We start from the raw sequence: 20000 nt of genomic DNA on the forward strand, positions 1-20000 counted from the left end.
CTAGATGGAGGCTGAGCATGTAGCCTCATGTTCTGTTTATTACTTTCACTAACGCACACACATTAGCACTGCAACGGCTGACCACGGGCAAGTAACACAACTCCATACTAAAAAAAGTTGAACCTTGAACCAAGACATTGCACATAAGGTAACCTGTTTTACCTTGATTTGTATTTCAATGTATAAGAGGATGAATTCCATTGTGGATGTGTGTACAGTTTTTAATAGTCCGGCCCAACCATTTTCAAGCTGTTACTGCTGGACAGTCTCATTCTGTCAGTTTAGCAATGTTCATAACTTCAAAGCTATGGTACTAGTTAAGTTGCTTAGAAAATGGTTGATCTCATGTTGAAAGATTCTTCAACTCAAATACTGGGTACATAAACATGACAAATATCTCTAAACAGATGGCACTATGACACTAGTACAACACATTATACCTAGCTACCATTACAGTACCCTACATCACACATTTATACATCCTTCACCTAAGGAATATACACCTAGAGGACCAAGAACTGTCTCAACTGTTCCAAATAGTTATATCTCCGCTAGCGGAATCCATCAACCCCAGAACTCCGATAGTCGAAATTTTAATGCTGAAATCATTCCCAAAGCCAGAATTTTCAGGAAAATTCGCTTGCGTTATGATTTTCCGAAGGTACATTTTCTGAAAATTACAGTCTAATTTCCTGGTACCTGGAAAATTCAAGGATGGGGAGTTTTTTTCCAAGTTTGAGAGATGAAAATCAGGGCCACATTTTCTGGAAGTCTTAAAATTCCACATTCGGATAATTCGGATGAGGATTTGAGAGATGATGTAATGGACAATTTTTGGAACTTCTGAGAAAATTTTTTAGTTACCCAGAAAACTAGGATGAGGATTTATTTTTACGGCTTTGAGAGAGTCGTCATACCCGGAAATCTTTCATTCCTGGAAGTGCTCCACACTAATTGTTCCGATTACCGGAGATATCACTGTACTGTACCTGTAAACTCTCATAGAGGCATAACTAGTGGTAATGCTTGTTTCCATGCAACAATGCTACAGCAGCCCCAAAGTTGTATTAGGATTCTACATTTAATTACATGAGGTCCAGAAATATATTGTACCCTGAAACCCAAAAAGATTCTATACCTGGATAACCCACTTAAAACTGTTCAACTTAAAAGCAGAATCATGTTTAGGTAACAATTTCAGTGGCATAAACCCACACTACTGTATCTACATTTGATAAGATACAGTACCAAGAGACTTTTCCACATTTATAGAAAATCAGATCCAGTAAAGGTATGTATAGTAATACAAACTTTCACCACAGAGTATAGTATAACACAACATACCTCAATGTACTCATCCTTTATATCCAAATCTATATTACCTCACAGCTATATACAGTATAACACATGTAGAGATAATTTCTACTATATAAAAAAAAGAAAAACATTAATTATTGTACTGTATGTATTTTTTCTAAAGTTTGTGAAACTGTACTACATTCCCAAGAGAAGGAACAGCCAGCAAACATTATACCTGCACCTGGGAGTAGTTCCTGCAATCTAACACTGGGAGATTGACGCCATGTATTGTGATTGGTATTCTGATTGTATGATTCATTGTAAAACTAATGTGCTGTTATTCCTAATATCATGTGTAGTAAACAGAGAAATTATCATCAGGAATACATATAAAATCCATAGCACTTAAACCAGATAATGTCATATTATTATATACTGTACTATACCGTAGTACTACGTTTAGTCACCCAATACACGTAGAAATGGCAGGCACTCTAGAACTGAGGTGCTGTATAGAATTTTTGCATGCTATGAGATACAACGAAATTGTGTAAATACTCATGATTATAACAACTATCTGAGAAAGTGATGAGAAGTGGCATAATATACGACCTCAACCAAAAAAAAAACATTTGTAACGAGGAAAGTTATACAATATTACACATACTGTAGGTAACTGAGCTACCGAATAGAAAGTCCAAAACGGACTGCTTGGGGATTGGGGTGGTCCGGATTTTTGATTTTCCTGATTCTCAGGCAGTATTTTTAAAATTTAAATTTAAGGAGGAATAAAGAAGAGATGAACAGGTACATTTTGATAGTTTATTCATTAGCAAATATAGCATGCTTCATTTAACAAAACGAGCAGTTTTAATGAAAAGCTGTGAATTCTAGAATTTTATTCTTTTGCCTCTTTTATATCATAAATTGTAGACTTTCCAATGTCAGATGTTTCATTAGAACAGTATTGCTCACACCATGTTCTAGTTTCTTAATTATTTCAAGTTTGTCACTCAGTTTCAACGTGTTCTTTTTCTCTTCACACAACAAAGTTTATCGACTTTAGGGCCATTATTATGGGCTTGTACAGTACTCTGTAAATGAAAAAGAGTAGGACTCAAAATTACATACATTGTCACAGTTTGATTGCCCTTTTAAAGTGGCTAATCGCATGGTTGCTTGTTGTCGCCAGCAGCTGTGGCACCTACCTGCGCGCACATACACAAAGCCCGCTAAAAAAAAAAAAAAAAAAAAAAAGAATTTCTAAAAGTCCGATTTCGGTGGTCCGGATTTCTGGCATCCGATTTTTGGACTTTTACTGTAATGTGAATTGAGAAACGAGCTATATCTCTTTAATATGTCACAATATATGATAAGAATAGGAGTTGACTGTAACTGGTAGTAAAATTCACAAAGCAAAAACATTATCAGTGTTATTTAACACAGTGTAGCAAAGAATTTTGCCAGAGGAAGTGTGATTGTTTAAAAGAATGTAATGAATCTGTTAGAAACGGAGCAGTTTCGATCGGGCAAAAGGCAGACCATCAGAGCAAAACAGCAGGAGTTGTAATGGTAATTGCTTTTGATATTAACTTGATTACTTTACAAATAAAGTTATATGATGTGCTCTATTCGCATCTTGTAACACATTGTGCATGCAGATACACTGAAACACCTACGGTAAATAATACCTACAGGCAACTCAGGAAGCCAGGGCTACCAACATCCACTATGACTCATGAGTGCTTTCAGAATTTTGGTCCGTGTGTCATACTGTAGGAACCCGTAAAGGTGCAGAATAATATTTTGCCGACTATACAACAGTGAAGCAAATGGTTTATCTGCCTTACAATACAATGGAATAAACTGCTGATACTGGTAAGTGAGATGTGTGGGTACAGTACTTGTGTGAATAGTTCTGGTGGTACTGTATATCACTTGAGTGAACTTATGAGTAATAAAATTTACATACAGTATAGTCTGGATTTACGCGGTTTTTGTTTACGCTTGGTCATTTACACTTTCTTGCCAGAATGAAATGTTTTAATTATGCGGTAAATTTCATTATTTACGCGGGAAGAGGCGAGGCAGGGTGCGCACAAGGTCGCCCAGTCATCAAAACATTTCCGAGTTCTTCACCCGCCACCCACCACAGCCGCCCGAAGTCAGTGATAGTGAGGATGTGGACTTTGAGGATTTGACAAAGAGGCCCTGCAAGACTCTGTGGTGGATAGTAATACAATTGATACAAGTAATACAGGTGAGGGCCAATACCGATTTTTTTCGGCTTGAAGATGCTGCATCGTGGAAGACGACCCTAATTTTATAAATGAAATTTAAAAAAAAAATTACGGGTTTTAGCCCACCTGGGCACAGGTCACTGACCCACATTGGGGCCTAGGGGCAAAAATGTAATAATAATAAAACACATATAAATAATAATACATACATAATAATAATAATAAAAATACCCTGTAATAATAATAATAATAATAATAAAGAAATACAAAAATGAAAAAAATATCAAGAGTGAGAAACAATATATACCTGTATGTATGTTGTGTTGTCAAAGTAAGAGAAACAATTGAGACCCTGCAGAAAGTCAGATCATCAACCTGGGACTTGGTCACATAGCAGCAGGGTCTACCATTAGACACACACCTTGAATATCATCACTTAGAACCGCTTATCAGTTGTCATTTTCAATGACGGGAAATATTTTCCAACAGTAGAAGGTAAGCAAATGTAAGCATGTATATCAACGTCTATATAAAACAAAAAATCTTAATTTAAAAACAAAATAAAAGAAAAAAAAACTCATTTTGCAAAACCAGTGACTGATTGGTTCTACATAATTATAAAAGTGAAGAAAATAAGACCTGGTTGTAGCTGTAGTAAAATTAGTATGGTTGTTTTAATGTTATTTAATGTTAATAAATGGAACAATGAAAGTAGCTAACAATTAAGGGTAAAAAAGTGAGATCACGTATGTAAGTGAGCACATGTAAACATATCATCATTACTCTTCATAAGAATATATATATACTGTATTTTAATTAATGTTTCTGAATAAAAAATATCTACCCACCAATGGTAATAAAGTTGAAAACATAAGGACAGCCAATGTTGTTATGTGTGTGTTTTTACTTGATGACGTATAAGTGTATTTAAATTTGGAAGATTTTAATTTTGTGGGTTTTTACAGTCTAAATGGGTATCCAAATATGAGCCTACATATAAAGAAACAAACATTCCTGCATTTGAGACCAGCAGACAACCTTAGCAATTCTCAATAGATGTATGCCAGCGCACTCACTGCCATTAGTAAACAAACCGCACAGCAGCAAGGGTTTATTATTTTTTTTGCAATATATCAACAATATTAGTTAAATCAATACTGTAGTTTTATAGTACTGTATAGAGAATACTTGTAATTGTTAAGTACTGTAATGAGGAAACAGTCTTTGTAAGGGCTGATTTCAAAAACTCTGCTACAACTCATCGACTAGCATCCTGGAAGGCATGGTAATTTTCGAGGCATATTGTCATAAAAGTGCGCCTTTTGGGCTAAAAATACGGTAATCTGCCCTCTGCCTGAACCAACCCCCATCCCTGTGTGCCCAGCCATCTTTTCTACTAACGTAAGTGTTAAAAATCCTAATATTATTGATATTTCTCTTAAATATTAATTGTGTGTGCATACCATCATAAAATTAAGATGTTATTTTTACAACGTATGTATTGTGTCGGAAAAATGTAGTTTGGGGGTCGGCCCAGTCTCTATTTCAATTAATCCCAAATGTTCTGTTATTTCTGTTTACGCTGCTTTCGTTTTATGCGACCTCCACGGGTTCAGTTGACCGCAGAATGCAGACTATACTGTATATTAATGTCTTTAATAATGTTAATGAATTCTGTTAAATACATTAAAAAATCATAAATACAATTGTAAATTTTAACATTCACAAGCATTTTAGATTTTGTCACGCTTTGATAATAGCAACTGAGCACTGTACAGTACAGTACACTTATCAGCAACTAAGAGCTACCTACAGTTTCCAACAGCCATATAATTATTAACAGTGCACAGTATATTTTCCTTGTATTTTTCTTTATTAAAAAAAAAAATTACTGCACTTTTAAACAGCCCCGATCACAACTTTCATTTGCCTTCCTCAGCCTAGTTGGCAGTGTAGGGAGAAGAAAATTAATCATTAGTATACTGTACTACTGTAATGTACAGTATGTATAGTGCTTTTTTTCCCAGCTGAGAAAAAGATGCCCCCTCTCAAGAGTTACAGCTGATTGGCTTGCAAACCTGTCCAATTTTCTCCTGAAGTAATGATGTATTTCTAAGGAGTTTATTAATAATCACGTGATGACCGTTTCTGAAAGATATTTAGGTAAATTATATAAAGATACATACATACATTTATTATTTCAAACATAAGCACATAGGAAGTTTATCAGAAATCTTATACATGAATTAACAGTTAAACTTTGGTAGCAAATTTACGCTTTTCGAGGATGCATTTAATATATACTGTCCTTATTTTTACCCACAATGAGAAATACCAAGACAAATTACATATCATTAATACTACAATATGTAAAAACTGACATTTTAAAATATATACAGTATATAAGGATCTTCAATTCGGTTAACGAACAAAACTTCGATTAACGAAATCCTTACGAGAAACACGTTTTGTTGTGCGCATCAGCTGATCGGCTAGTCCGCCAATACAGTAATCTGTTCTATGTTTACATTCGTTTCCAGTGGAGTAAATATCAAGAAGGTTGTGTTCTTTAATACTTAGCATTTTTTATATTAAAATTATTGGTCATTCTAAAATTTAGCCATCCAAGCTCTGTCTACATTATAGTTTTCAACTATTATTTTTGGCTCGATATATGTAATCTTATTCATTTTTGAAACTCATTTACATACACATACTGTCCTAAGGGCAAAGCTGTACTGTACATGTAATCAAAATAATGTACAAAATGATTACTAAAATATTGCCTACCGGGTAGTGCAAACTATAGCACATTTACATTCAAATTAATCACTATCTTATAAGAATTCCAGCAATGTAAATTATATTCTCCCCGGTCACGTCTATGAAATTTTATAAGCAAAACACAAAAACTCAATCTAAAGGACATAAATAAACAAATAAATAGACCTTCTGCACCAACTGTCAAACAGATAACTTTTTCTCCCCTTCCCAGCCAGGGTTTGGTGGTTATACAGTAGGCTTTAAGTTTTTATCTCATATAATATCACAGACTAAAGTTAGGAGAATATAATTTGCATTGCTGGAATCCTTGCAAGACAGCGAATAACTTGAATATAAACGTCATATATTTTGCATAAGAGATAAAAATTTCAGAACATTAGTTTAGTACATTTTAATAATGCACAGTTTTTCAACTGTGTTTTTGGGTATAATTACACAAATTTCTTCACTTATTTTTATTCATTTACATGCACACACCATAGTAAAAGAAACATAAAAGAAATAAACGACCTAAGTGCAAACCTATAGTGTACATGTACTAAATCATTATGGTACTAAAATTGTTATGTCTAGTGCAAATTATAGCTTGTTCATATTCAAATTAATCACTATCTTACAAGAATCCCAGCAATGTAAATTATATTCTCCCAGGTCATTTCACTGGCATTTTATAAGAGAGAAGCTTAGTCACTTTTAAGGACTGATAAATAAACACACATTAGACCTTCAGCTCCTACTGTCAAACATATCACCTCACCTCCTCCCCCCCCCTTACCCACCTCCCTCCCTCTCCCATCTGCCCAGCCTGGGTTTTAGGCTTAAAGTTTTTATCTTATATAATTATATAATATCACAGACTTAAGTTAGAAAAATATAATTTGCATTGCTGGAATTCTTGCAAAACAGTGAATAATTTGAATATACACATCATATATTTTGCACAAGAGATAAAAATTAATCACCTGTATCACATTACAGTAGTGATTTAAGAGTAAGAGTGTATATGTACGTACCTGTATATATATATACAGTGCTCCCTCGGTTAATGAGCGCCTCGGTTAACGAGTTACCTCCCTGAAGATTCTTAACTTCGGTTAACGAGTTTCATAAACCGACCTCAACAAATTTTTACATACTTAGCGGTCAACCAACTGTAGTATTAATCACGCCAATACGGTAATCGGTTCTAGGGCTTAAATTCCTTACTATTTTAGTAAATATCAAGAAGTTTATACTATTCAATAATTTTAAAAGTTTAATATTAATTTTTTTAGTCATTTTAACAATAATTGAACATAATTGAAGGTAAAGTGACTAGTTTTATGCGGGCCATCCAGCCTTTTAACACAGCAAACAAGCGTTCGACTCTCTCTGTTTTCAGTGGAGGTAACATCTTGCTTGAGACTCTCTTCAACTAAATGCTTTTTTTCTGTGTTTCCAAGCAAATTATTAGTAATTTTGAAATTTATTTTACATATTGACAATATATAACGCAGTGCAGTGTTATTTTAAAGAAAATATTCTTTATTTACAGCAAGTTTATACCTAAAAGATCACTGTTGACATTGTTTGAATCCAGCATGGGGCCTAAGAGATCAAGAAAAGCAATTTCAATCCAAACCAAGCAGGAAATTATAAAAAACATGAAGAAGGCATTAGAACAAATGCGCATTGCAAAGAATATGGCATGTCGACATCAACTGTGTCGACAATTCTTGCACAGAAAGACAAATTTAAAGAAGTGAAAGTGAGACAAATCTACCAGAGTGTTTAAAAGTAGATCCCTAATTGCAGAAACTGAGAGGTTACTTCTCATCTGGATTAGGGAAAAACAGATGAAAGGTGATTCAGTTTCTACTGAATTCATTTGTGAAAGAGCCAGGGAGATTTACGAAGATTTAAAGGCAGATCAACCTGGTTCTTCAGGCACAGAGTTTGAAGATTTTCGGGCCAGCAAAGGCTGGTTCGAAAAATTTAAGAAAAGAAGTGACATTTTCAGTGTTGTTAGGCATGGTGAAGCTGCTAGTGCTGATAAAGAAGGGGCAGCAAAGTTTTTAGTTGAATTTAAAAAACTGATGGAAGAAGAAAATTATCTTCCACAGCAAGTGTTCAATGTGGACGAAACTGGGCTGTTCTGGAAAAAGATGCCCAAAAGAACATTCATCACCAAAGATGAAGCCTCTTTACCTGGGCATAAACCCATGAAAGACCGTCTCACTCTATTGCTTGGTGCCAATGCTTCAGGGGATTTCCGACTGAAGCCTATGCTTGTCTACCACTCTGAAAACCCCAGGGTGTTCAAGCAACAGAAAGTGGTAAGAACAAAGCTTGGAGTTTATTGGAAGTCCAACCGTAAGGCATGGGTGACAAGACAGCTCTTTAATGAATGGGCTGTTGATGTGTTTTGCCCTTCTGTCAAGAGCTACCTAACCACCGATAAACTCCCTTTAAAGGCTCTTCTCCTCATGGATAATGCCCCTGGTCATGACCCTGAACTTGCCAGAACTTTGGAGTATCAATTTGACTTTGTGAAAGTGTTGTTTTTGCCTCCCAACACAACATCAATCATACAGCCAATGGACCAGAATGTGATCAGCAACTTCAAGAAGTTGTACATGAAGAAAATGTTTAGGTGTCATCAGGCAACTTCCAATGATCCTGAACTAACACTGAAACAGTTCTGGAGGACACAATTCAACACCCTGGAGGCTGTAAAATTGATTGTGTCATCATGGCAAGAAGTCTCCACTAGATCCCTCAATTCTTTATGGAAAGCACTGTGGCCATCAGTAGTCCATGATTTTGAGGGATTTCAGGATGACACAGAGTTGGACCAGGAGATTGTGTCCATTGGTCAGTCATTGGGCCTTGAAGTGGAGGAGAAGGATGTGGAAGAGCTTGTGATGTCTCATGAGGAGGAACTTACTCCTGATGACTTGAAGCACCTGGATGAGATGTTAGAGGCTGACAGTGGTGAGGAGGAAATTGAAAGTGATGACCATATGTCAACTAAAGAGTTGAAAGATGTGATTTACTACTGGGAGAAGTTCAGGGAACTGGCTTCAAAGCACCCAGATGTGGAAAAAACTGAACTAACTTTGTGTCATGTTGAGGACTCAATGGTCTCCTTCTTTAAACTAAGATAATGGTGAGGAGGAGAGATGCCCCACAGACCACAATTGACACGTTCTTCAGTAAAAGGCAGAGGGAACAAGATGCTATCCCTCTGCCTTCCACTTCAAGAAGGAGAGAGGATGTTCATGGTGGAGAATCTGTCAGTCCAGAGGTTCCTGACATTTTCATGGAAGGTGACTCACCTTCCAAGAAGCAGTAAAATGCTTCTCCTCCACCTTCACTTCCTTCTCTTCTCCTTTCTCCTCCTCCACCTCCCACTTCAAATTCACATCAGCATCATCATCCAGGAGCCTTCTACATACACACCTCAAGATAAGTGTCAATTTCTAAAAAAAAATTTGAATTTAGGCAATTTTCGGTGAGCTGGAACCAATAACCCAAAAACCCAGTGAAACAATGGTTTTGGTTAACGAGCAACCTGCTGGAACGGATTGTGCTCGTTAACCGAGGGACCACTGTGGTGATTTAAGGGCGATTTAGGGATATTTTAGGAGTGTTTCTAACTTTATGCATTTTTGGCTTTACTTTGTATATACTTTGCTGTGAGCTGGAACCAATTATCCAATATCCCATTAAAATAATGGATTCGGTTACCGAACGACTCTGTGGAACGAATTGTGTTCGTTAACCGAGGGACCATTGTCTGTGTGTGTGTGTGTGTGTGTATACAGTAAAACCTCGATTAACCGACCACATATGGGGGGGAAGGGGCCGACGGATAAAATCCGAAAGGTCGGTTAATAGTACATAAAGTCTACGGAAATAAAACATACATTTTCAAAGTACCTTTCCCTAACCTACCTCATTTAATTCCCTCTATTCATTTTTGTTCATTTCCCATTCATATTTCAATAGAATTTGCTTTAAAACATTAACCACTTTAGTAAATAAATATGAACCAGCACAGAAACCGTGAATAAAAAATGGAAAAGTCAAAGAACATATGTCATCACAAAAATTGTGACTAAGTCCCAGGTTGCTAATCTGACTTTCTACCTCATTTACTCACAATTGCAGGGTCTCAATTGCTTCTCTTACTATTGACAACACAACATACATATATTGTTTCTCATTCTTGATTTTTTTTTCATTTTTGCATTTATTTATGGTTCTTTATTACTATTATTATTATTATTACATTATCGCCCCGCAGGCCCCAATGTGGGTCAGTGACCTGTGCCCGGATGGGCTAATCCCCGTAAAAAAAAAAGGGGGGGGGGGGTCTGGATTATCAGCCATCTGAAAAAGTCGGTTAATCGAGGTTTACTATATATATATATATATATGCAAGTAAATCACTGGTGCGCTCAGATGGTCAAGTTACCCGGCCTTCTCACCTGATCACAAATCTTCTTAATTACAAAATTGTCCAGCTTGTACATGCCGTTACTCAAATTCATGTTGAATGCTTCGGTATGTTTAATAAGACTAGTAAAGGTAAAGATCTTGCAACTAGAATTAAACAACACAAATACAGTGTTAGGACAAGCCAGGAATCCAATGCTCTGTTTGTTCATTTGAGGGATAACAAGCATTGCATTGACTGGGATAATGCCTCCTCAATATTACCATGTAATGCAATTGATAGTAGGAACATCATAGAATCTAGTCTTACTAAACATACCGAAGCATTCAACATGAATTTGAGTAACGGCATGTACAAGCTGGACAATTTTGTAATTAAGAAGATTTGTGATCAGGTGAGAAGGCCGGGTCACTTGACCATCTGACCTGACCACCAACCGTTGTGTGCTATTTAAAGATTAGTAGGGTCATTACCTAATACCTGACCATTGTGGACCTGGTCTCACCCTCCTCTGTATATATACACCTTGATTTGTATTACTCTCTCTAGTCTGTACTCACCCCTGAAGATGTGAATTACACGAAAGCGCTTGGGAACTTCGTGTTTTCTTCTTTCCTTGTGGTTATCAGCATATACCTACATATATATATATATATATATATATATATATATATATATATATATATATATATATATATATATATATATATATATATATATATATATATATATATATATATATATATATATATAAAGTGCATTTTTAAATGACAGATTTTTCAGCCAGCAAAAATTTGAAACAGGGCTTCTACTGTACTGAATAAAATAGGGTGACATTTATTTTTTGCCTATAACTAAATAACACAACTAATGAGTTCTCTGACAATTTATAAAAGTTATTCAACTTCAATGAAACTACTGCCACCATCTGAGGGTTCATATGACTGTTGTTCCATGTGCTGTAGCTGAGCTACTGGGGCAGACATATTTCTCCCACCACTATTACCAATTATCTCTCTCTCCCACTCTTGAGACTGAAGCTGAACTGCAACTGGGTGTTTAAGACGCACATGAGCATCAAGGTTATATTTGAGTGCTGCTCTATAAGGACAATGAGGGCACTGGAAAGGCCGCACAGCTGCATGGGACAGCATGTGACGCTGCAGGTCGTATGTTCGACGGAAACCCATCTTGCCGCAGGCCGAACACACCCGCAGTGCCGCTGCCACTGCTGCTGCTGCACCACCCTACAAAAGAAATGGCTGCTTAAGTTTGTGTCCTCTCCTATTTTTTTCTTATGGAGCAGCAGCAGTGGCAATCTCCCTCCAAACACTTATTTGGAACAGCATCCTATTCAATAGAAATCTATTTTCACTAATATCATGACTATTTATACAATGTTTACCGATCAGTGACCTTTGAAAACTTGTTTCTTTAAGAATCTATTGTGTCCCTAAGAAAATCTGGAAAAGCTACGGTGCTGTCAGGTTAAAACATACAGTACAGTACATCCAATTTCAAAATAATAGTACTGTAATCATTAACCTAAAGATGTCATGTATATACTACAGTAGAACCTCAATAAATCGGACTAATTGGGGCAAACCCCAGGCAAAAAAATGCGAGCCCGAGAAAAGGGAATATATGGGGCGGGGAGGGGGAGTTAGAGATAACACTGCTTATCTGCTGATTAAAGAAAATCAGTTATGTTATTACTGCATTTGAACAACCAAGGTCTTTAAGTGTATAACAAGGTTATTAAAAGAATATTACATCAACAATAAAAAAAAAATATGAAACAGAACTCTCTTGGTTGAAAATCAGACATATAGGTCTGGTTGTCAACAACTATTGTCACCGAGATGATTGTTATTTACTGTAAAATGTTATAGGTAAGTAACCACAGAATTTGTCTTATGAATAAAGAGAAAACTGTATACTGTACAGTACTATAAAGATAAAAATAAGAACAAATTAGTGTAGGAGTATATTGTATGTGGAAGACAAATGTTTATCTGAGAGCAGCTGGCAGAGGGAGCATGGGTGGGTGGCTCCCTCCCCTCTCCCAGAAGATTCCTTTAACACTTCTTTATACAATTCCACCACAATTCTCATATAATTTAGGATCATTTGGTGCCAGGTTGGTAAAATATTATCCTAAAAGTATCAACTTTCCCACACTGAACATGAGTCATTTCATACTCATTTGTTTACAAAGAGCAAACAGCTGATTGGCTTACCACAACGCCTGTCTTCAACACTTAGAAAATTAGTACAGTACAGTTGTGTATTTATTATCACTTAATAAATACTACTGTAGTGTATTTATTACCACTTAATAAATACTACTGTAGTGTATTTATCACCACTTAATAAATACTACTGTAGTGTATTTATCACCACTTAATAAATACTACTGTAGTGTATTTATCACCACTTAATAAACACTACTGTAGTGTATTTATCACCACTTAATAAATACTACTGTAGTGTATTTATCACCACTTAATAAATACTACTGTAGTGTATTTATCACCACTTAAATACTATTGCAGTGTATTTATTATCACTTAATAAATACTACTGTAGTGTATTTATCACCACTTAATAAATACTATTGTAGTGTATTTATCATCACTTAAGTAATATATTGTAGCGTACAATATTGTGTATCTGCATATAACCTGGTTTATTCATTAATCATTTGTCTAATTGTACAAGTAGCCAAACTGAGTCATCATATAACACTCGGTGGTGGTAAATAACGTTTCTAGGAAGGTATCTTCATATACAGTGTGTTAGTGACCCCTGTTGTAAGCTCACATGAATCCATCTTGAGTAAATAACCTTCTGATACAGCTTATCCTTTTATTTTCAAGTCATATTTCAAATTACATACAGCATTGAATTTTTCTCTATTACTGAAGATGTTATATAAAGCTTGATGAACCATAAACCATAAGAGGCCAATCATATACAGTGATACTGAATCAATAAATAAACAAACCTGACGAATGCAGCAACAACAGATCAGCCCCAACCTGCTTGCATACTCAATTGTCTTAGTTCTCAGTAGGCCTATAGCAAATCTGATTACACCACTGTACAGTAATCAGTAAGTGTTGTTCATTTCATCAGATTTTTTTTTATTTAATATTTATATATATATATTTTTTTTTGGTATTTCTGTTCCCAAACAAGCAAATTCCGGTACATTGAAGTCTGATTTATCAAGGTTTTACTGTATACACTGGTCCCTCGGTTAACGAATTACCTCCCATAAGGATCTTCAATTCAGTTAATGAACAAAACTTCGATTAACGAAATCCTTACGAACAACACGTTTTGTTGTGAGCATCAGCTGATGGGCTAGTCTGCCAATTCAGTAATCTGTTCTATGTTTACATTCGTTTCCAGTGGAGTAAATATCAAGAAAGTTGTGCTCTTTAATATTTATCCATTTTTTATATAAAAATTATTAGTCATTTTAAAATTTAGTTTACATATTGATAATATATAGCGCAGTGCAGTGTTGATTTAAATAAAATAATCTTGAATTACACCAAGTGAACTTAAAATTTTATTGGTGAAATGAGGCATCAAGCATGGGTCCCCTGAAAGGTGATTTCTCTTCCACCCCCACTTCCTTCTCTTCTCCCTACTCCTCCACCCCCACTTCTAATTCCCATCACCATCATCAACCAGGAGCCTTCTACATACACACCTCAAAGTAAGTGTACTTTACTGCATTTTTTTTTTTTTTACTTTGTATGTACTTTTCGGTGAGCTGGAACCAATTACCCAATATCCCATTGAAACAATGGATTCGGTTAACAAAATTTTTTGGTTAATGAATGACTTTCTGGAACGAATTGTGTTCGTTAACCGAGGGACCACTGTATTGCTAAAAGTTGTGTAGTTTTATTTTAGTCAAGTATTACTAGATGATAATGCTATGATTATGTTATAAATGTATTTATTTGCGGAACTATTATTCCGATAATTATTTGTATGGCCTACGTGCTCTCCCAAACATAAAGCCTGACAACAGACTGCGTGTGTGTCGCTGAGAACTTCTTATGAAGAGTAATGCTAATAAAATAAAGTCTAAATGAATTATTTATGGGAAATAAGTATTATGATCAGAAAATAAATGCATTATTGGCCAACTAGGACACAAAGGCAACCGGGAAAATTACCCCTAAGTGCTTAGTGACAGTGAGCGCTCGATGTAAAAAAACAACTTCCCCCTTATTTGTCTCGTCACTGAGGTGCAACAGAAGAATATAGAGGGACAATGTATAGTTTTTCTTATGTCTTTTTTATTGTTTTATCATTTATAAAGGTTAAAAATTACTTTTGGAAAAGTTGGTTTTTCTCGTTTTACCCCCGCATTGGGGGCATGGCTGGCGGCACCCTAGCCCGGGGCGTAAGGGTTAATGTGTTGTATGTTTTAATCAATTTTCCTTTTCTAACCTTTAGCATACAGGTACAGACGTCTTATGGATTAGTACAGTAAGATTCATATTTCGCACGATTTCATTTTGCGTTTTTGAATTTCACAAGCACTACCTAATGTAACCAAGTCTTATATTTGGGGTAAAATATCTGGAGTTTCGCGAGATCCAGCCAGCTGAATGCTGGCTACCGTCTTGAATGGCGTCACAGCCCTGATACCAGTTACAGTCATTTCTGCTGCAACGTGTGTTTTGTCAAAGTGAATTGGTTGTAACGCGATTGATGAATAGGGAAACGCTGTTTGTAAAATGCGAACTTTTGCATACGAATATTGGCTATAGCGCGATTCCATCCTTAACGTTTTAAGTGTGGCGTGGGGTTATGCAATGCTTACAGTTCACGTTCGACATCACATGTTCAATTGATTCGTGTCTTCTGTTTGTGAAGTGTTTTTTGAGAGATACTCGGTAAAAAAATTTTTTTTTTCCAAACTCAGCTGTTACCCATAAATACTGTATGGAAAGAATATGTAAAAAGAATGTTTCGCAGTGAGGACTAATAACGGGTTACACCAGCGCTCTCTGTTTACATCACGTGATCAGTTGAATCGCGCGGTTTGTCAATTACTCCGTGATTTTGTTGTGTTAGCGATGAATATGGAAAGACAAGGTAAGAAGAATATTTCCAAGAAGCGTTCTGGTGATTGAATTGCCGGTGACGAACGTAAAAGAGGTTTACAAGAACGCAACTATCGCGTTGTAGCTCACGTCATCCTAGCGACCGCCCTGGCTGCTATTGTGTGCTTTTTTGGGTGGTGCTACCACCTGTCGAGTCAAGACAATGGCTTGTACCTCTACTGGGGGTCCTACTGGTGCTGGTGGGGGTGGGACAGACCCACCTAAGCGACCAAATAAGGAAAAGGAGAAGTGGGACTATCATAAGGGAGTTAAGTTTGCCAAGTACTCGATGTAGGATAAGCAGCGTGTGATTAAGTTACTTGAGGAAGGCCTAGAAACTAGTTCTCGAAAAGCAGAATTTGTATCATTTGGAGGTTATAAATGGGAAAATCAGAGGTTGATGTAGAGTGGCCAGTCTATACTGTTATTTTCCCATTAGTTTATGTATTTGCATTTGGCGCAATATTTCCAGTCTATATTACTCGCGAAATACAAGATCTTACTGTATATAATAAAATGGTTTAGTTATAATAAATTCCAAGCAAGGTCAAGCATTTAGATCTTCAACAAAACTTGCCCCACTTAGCATTCCAATATCTTCCATTAAACCCGTAACTATCATACAAAAATGAATATATTCTCAGCATAAGGCAGGTCCCTCCAATGTCAACAGACCGTCAATCACCCGAGCATAAAAACAATATGACATCATAAGACTACAGAGTACAGTACTTCCCACATTTTCATATGTATAAGTTAAATCTGTTTGGTTCACTGAATAGTGTTTTGCAAAGTGACTTACTGGGTAATTCACACCAAAATAACTTTCAGACCAGCCAATGTCAAGTACTGTATACAAAATATCCAACTAGCTGACTCCCCACTCTAAATCTGTAGAACATTTTTATCTTGCATTCTCAGGTCAAGGACTGGTCTGGATACATCACCATCATAACCACTTACTGGAGGTATGGAAGTGTGTTAGAGAAGATAGGTAGTGGTGAGGAAATGATACTGGTGGGAGTGTGGTGGTGGTAATGGAGGGGTCAAGTTGAGTGAGAGGTGGTGTGTTTCTAACAAACTATACCTTATCACCAATGCACTTCACTCCCTCCCTTACAAACTACAGCAGGTGTGTCGGACCAAGACACTGATTTAGGCCATTTAGCCCAATATTTGGTGCGTGTGTTGTAAATTCATTAATACTATACTTTCAACTTTCATTATGTATTAGTGTACACAATTTGTGATCAAATGTGATCTTAAAAATATTATATCTAATTCACAATTACCTAGCAAATTTTTATTATTTGTTCTTAAGTTCTTTTCCATTTGAGGAAAGAATACTAACAAAATCCTCAATTACAACACACTAACTTACACAAGGTCTCCGATATATTTTTTCTTTTCATTTAATTCTGACATATAAGACTGCAAAGTGTTTGAAAGAATAAATTCTAGATTCACTTTAAAAAGTTTAGTCTTTTAAAATAAATATTTTAAGGTCTGTGAAGAAATACTGTTCAGTACTGAAGTTGCATTTGGTGTACTGTATCTGTACAGTACTGGAATAACAAAGTGTGTTAACTGTTATTTGAGTCGTTTTTAATTGATTGCGTTATTTCCCTGGGTTACTAACTCTAGTCTCAGATGATGTATAAATGTTGCCTGCCTTATCAAGAAGTGTTTGACATCTCAGTTATAATAATAAACCATTGCATTAATTCTTGCAAAGGTATATTCTTATCAATATTCCCACACCCTCAACTGTACAGTACAGTATTCACATTTGGATTTGTCAATCAATAAAAAAAAATTGAAACATAAATTCTATTGCAAGCGAGCCCCAGAAACTCCCATGGTTGTGGACCTAGTCTTGTTGACGAGTTTTATCAGCCAGCCAATGTGGTTTCCTCCTGGTGGTCACAAACCCAAGTGTTTCTCAGACCCTTAATGATCACAGGACCATCACATTATCCCATTATTCCTCAACCTTTAAAACTGCACATACATTACAATATATATTTTTTGATTTAGGGCCCAATTGGACCCCATGTCCTAATGGAACCTAAATGTTATCAACACTTAGTGCTTAGAGATATACTGTATAATACTGTACTGTACCTGAGTTCCTCATTAAAATTGGGTATATTAGGTTTTGAGACCCCTTTTCCTTATGGGACCCAAGCTTGTTTGCACATCGAGATTTGGGCTCAATATTTGTTTTCAGTGAGACATCCTGGGCTCAAAATGTGGGTTAAGGGAATGTTAACACTTAAACAGAAGCCTCTCTTAACACTCACTTCAACTACTTTTAAGTTTCTTCTTCATTAATGTCTGTTATAAAGGGTAAATAAATAAAAGTCAGTGTGTTTAGCAAAATTGTAATTATTCTAAAAACACTTAAAAAGACATCTTTTCATTACCATACCTCAACTCATAGAGTTGGATCGCTTTTATTTTTCTATAATACTAGCCATGGCATGGAAACTAAAAATAATGAAAATATGTATTGAAAATAAATAAATTCCATAATCTTTTTAAAATTCAATTGCTTGTCTAGCAATACAACTTGACTGTTCATGTATTCTGTAAATTGGTGTGCTTGAATACAACATGTCTCCTTAGGTTGGCCTTTAGTGTTGAGCGATACGGACAGAATTCACAAGCATACGGTTTCTCCCCAGTGTGTGTGCGTACGTGACGACGCATGGTAGTAGCATCCCAAGCCTCATAACCACAAGACTGACACACATGTGGCAATCTGATCCTGCGTCTCTGCCCAGATCCAGGTACCTATGGAACAGGAAGAAACACTCAGAAGCAGTTATGGACAACATCAGCAGCAAACTATAAAGTGAAAATTTTTCTGATTCTGTACTTCAGAACTTGTGAAATTGTTTCTTGTTTCTTTTCTTTAGATGCATTTGTATTTTCTTTCATCTATTCTGCTTCAACAGGTTGGTTGGTTGATAAAAGTACAGTATCTATGTGTTCATATGTCTCCTTAAGATGTGGTGTTTTAGGTTTCCTTTTAGTGCTGATCGGTGCGGGCAATAAGGGCAAGCAAAAGGCTTCTCCCCCGTGTGGATGCGAGTATGTCGCTGTAGGTCCAGCTTGTCCCTGGCATGGTACCCACAATGGCTGCAACCATGGGAAGGCCTGCCTGCCCTGCCCCGCCATCGCTGAACCTACGGGAACAGGAGAACCTGGTTCATTCATGGCCCTTGTATTGTTCAATTTTCAGTGTTTTCTTGTATAAATGTTATACATTATAAATAAATAAAATTACTGGTATTCCTACTGAAATAGTTCATCCTGTGTACATAGTGGGCTGCTTACTGCAATTATGAGTTGCCTTTGGTATTTTTCCTTTCATATAACAGCTTGTGTTTAAAATTTTTGTTACCTATTTGTAAGGTATACCATGCTTCATTCTAACATGACTGATGAGATTGGACTTCCTGGCAGAATGATGAGAACAGAAAGGACAGGCGAAAGGCTTCTCTCCTGTGTGTACACGAATATGGCGACGCATATCCTTGCTGTTGCGAGTATTGTAGCTGCACGACTCACACTGGTAGACCGACCTGCTCTTCCCTACCCACGGAGCCACCTAGGGAACAGGAGAAAAATGTTTTTAACAGTGGCTCTTTGGAACAGTTCCTATTTGCTGGCAATTCAGGTAGTAATGATGGTGATAATAATATTATAATTATGAAAAAATAAAAAAAAATAATAAAAAAAAATGTATAAATAAAAAATCACCTCCAAGGATTGAGAGGCTATTCCTTGCATTCAATTCTGTTCACTTGCCATTAGTTTCTCCAGCTCGGCCAATATGGACATTCTTGATATGTGTACTTAAGTTACTCTTTTGAGCAGATCTATAAGGGCAATATAGACAGATGAATGGCTTCTCGCCAGTATGTCTTCGGATGTGCATTGTAAGCTTTGATTCGCTTATGGCCTGGTAACCACATAGCTGACATCTGAATTCCCTTCTTGGTGGATCCTTTGGCTTTGATGCTGGTCTCCTACCAGAGGACCCAAAGGATGACGCAAAGACATCAGAGCTATAACCAGCCGTCATCGTCCCAT

The 20000-nt window shown here is 36.3% G+C and overlaps 1 protein-coding gene across 7 annotated transcripts in view; it reads right to left on the reverse strand.

Annotated features, from left to right (window-relative positions):
• Window positions 1-11532: 11532 nt before the first annotated feature.
• LOC121869944 (longitudinals lacking protein-like) overlaps window positions 11533-20000 on the reverse strand; it is a 121931-nt gene continuing 113463 nt past the window's right edge. Inside the window, exons 6-7 of one of the 7 annotated variants that reach the window (XM_042371528.1) lie at window positions 19309-19515; window positions 18950-19090 (exon numbers count right to left, since the gene is read on the reverse strand). In XM_042371528.1, coding sequence (XP_042227462.1) covers window positions 19309-19515 — 207 coding nt within the window. In that variant the 3' untranslated portion in view covers window positions 18950-19090. Of the gene's footprint in view, window positions 12012-18606; window positions 19516-19715 lie in introns of those variants that run through there. The other 6 variants (XM_042371515.1, XM_042371517.1, XM_042371521.1 and 3 more) reach the window with 6 other exon arrangements.

This window comes from Homarus americanus, unplaced genomic scaffold, assembly GCF_018991925.1.
Source record: "Homarus americanus isolate GMGI-L3 unplaced genomic scaffold, GMGI_Hamer_2.0 scaffold14467, whole genome shotgun sequence".
NCBI classification, from domain to species: domain Eukaryota; kingdom Metazoa; phylum Arthropoda; class Malacostraca; order Decapoda; family Nephropidae; genus Homarus; species Homarus americanus.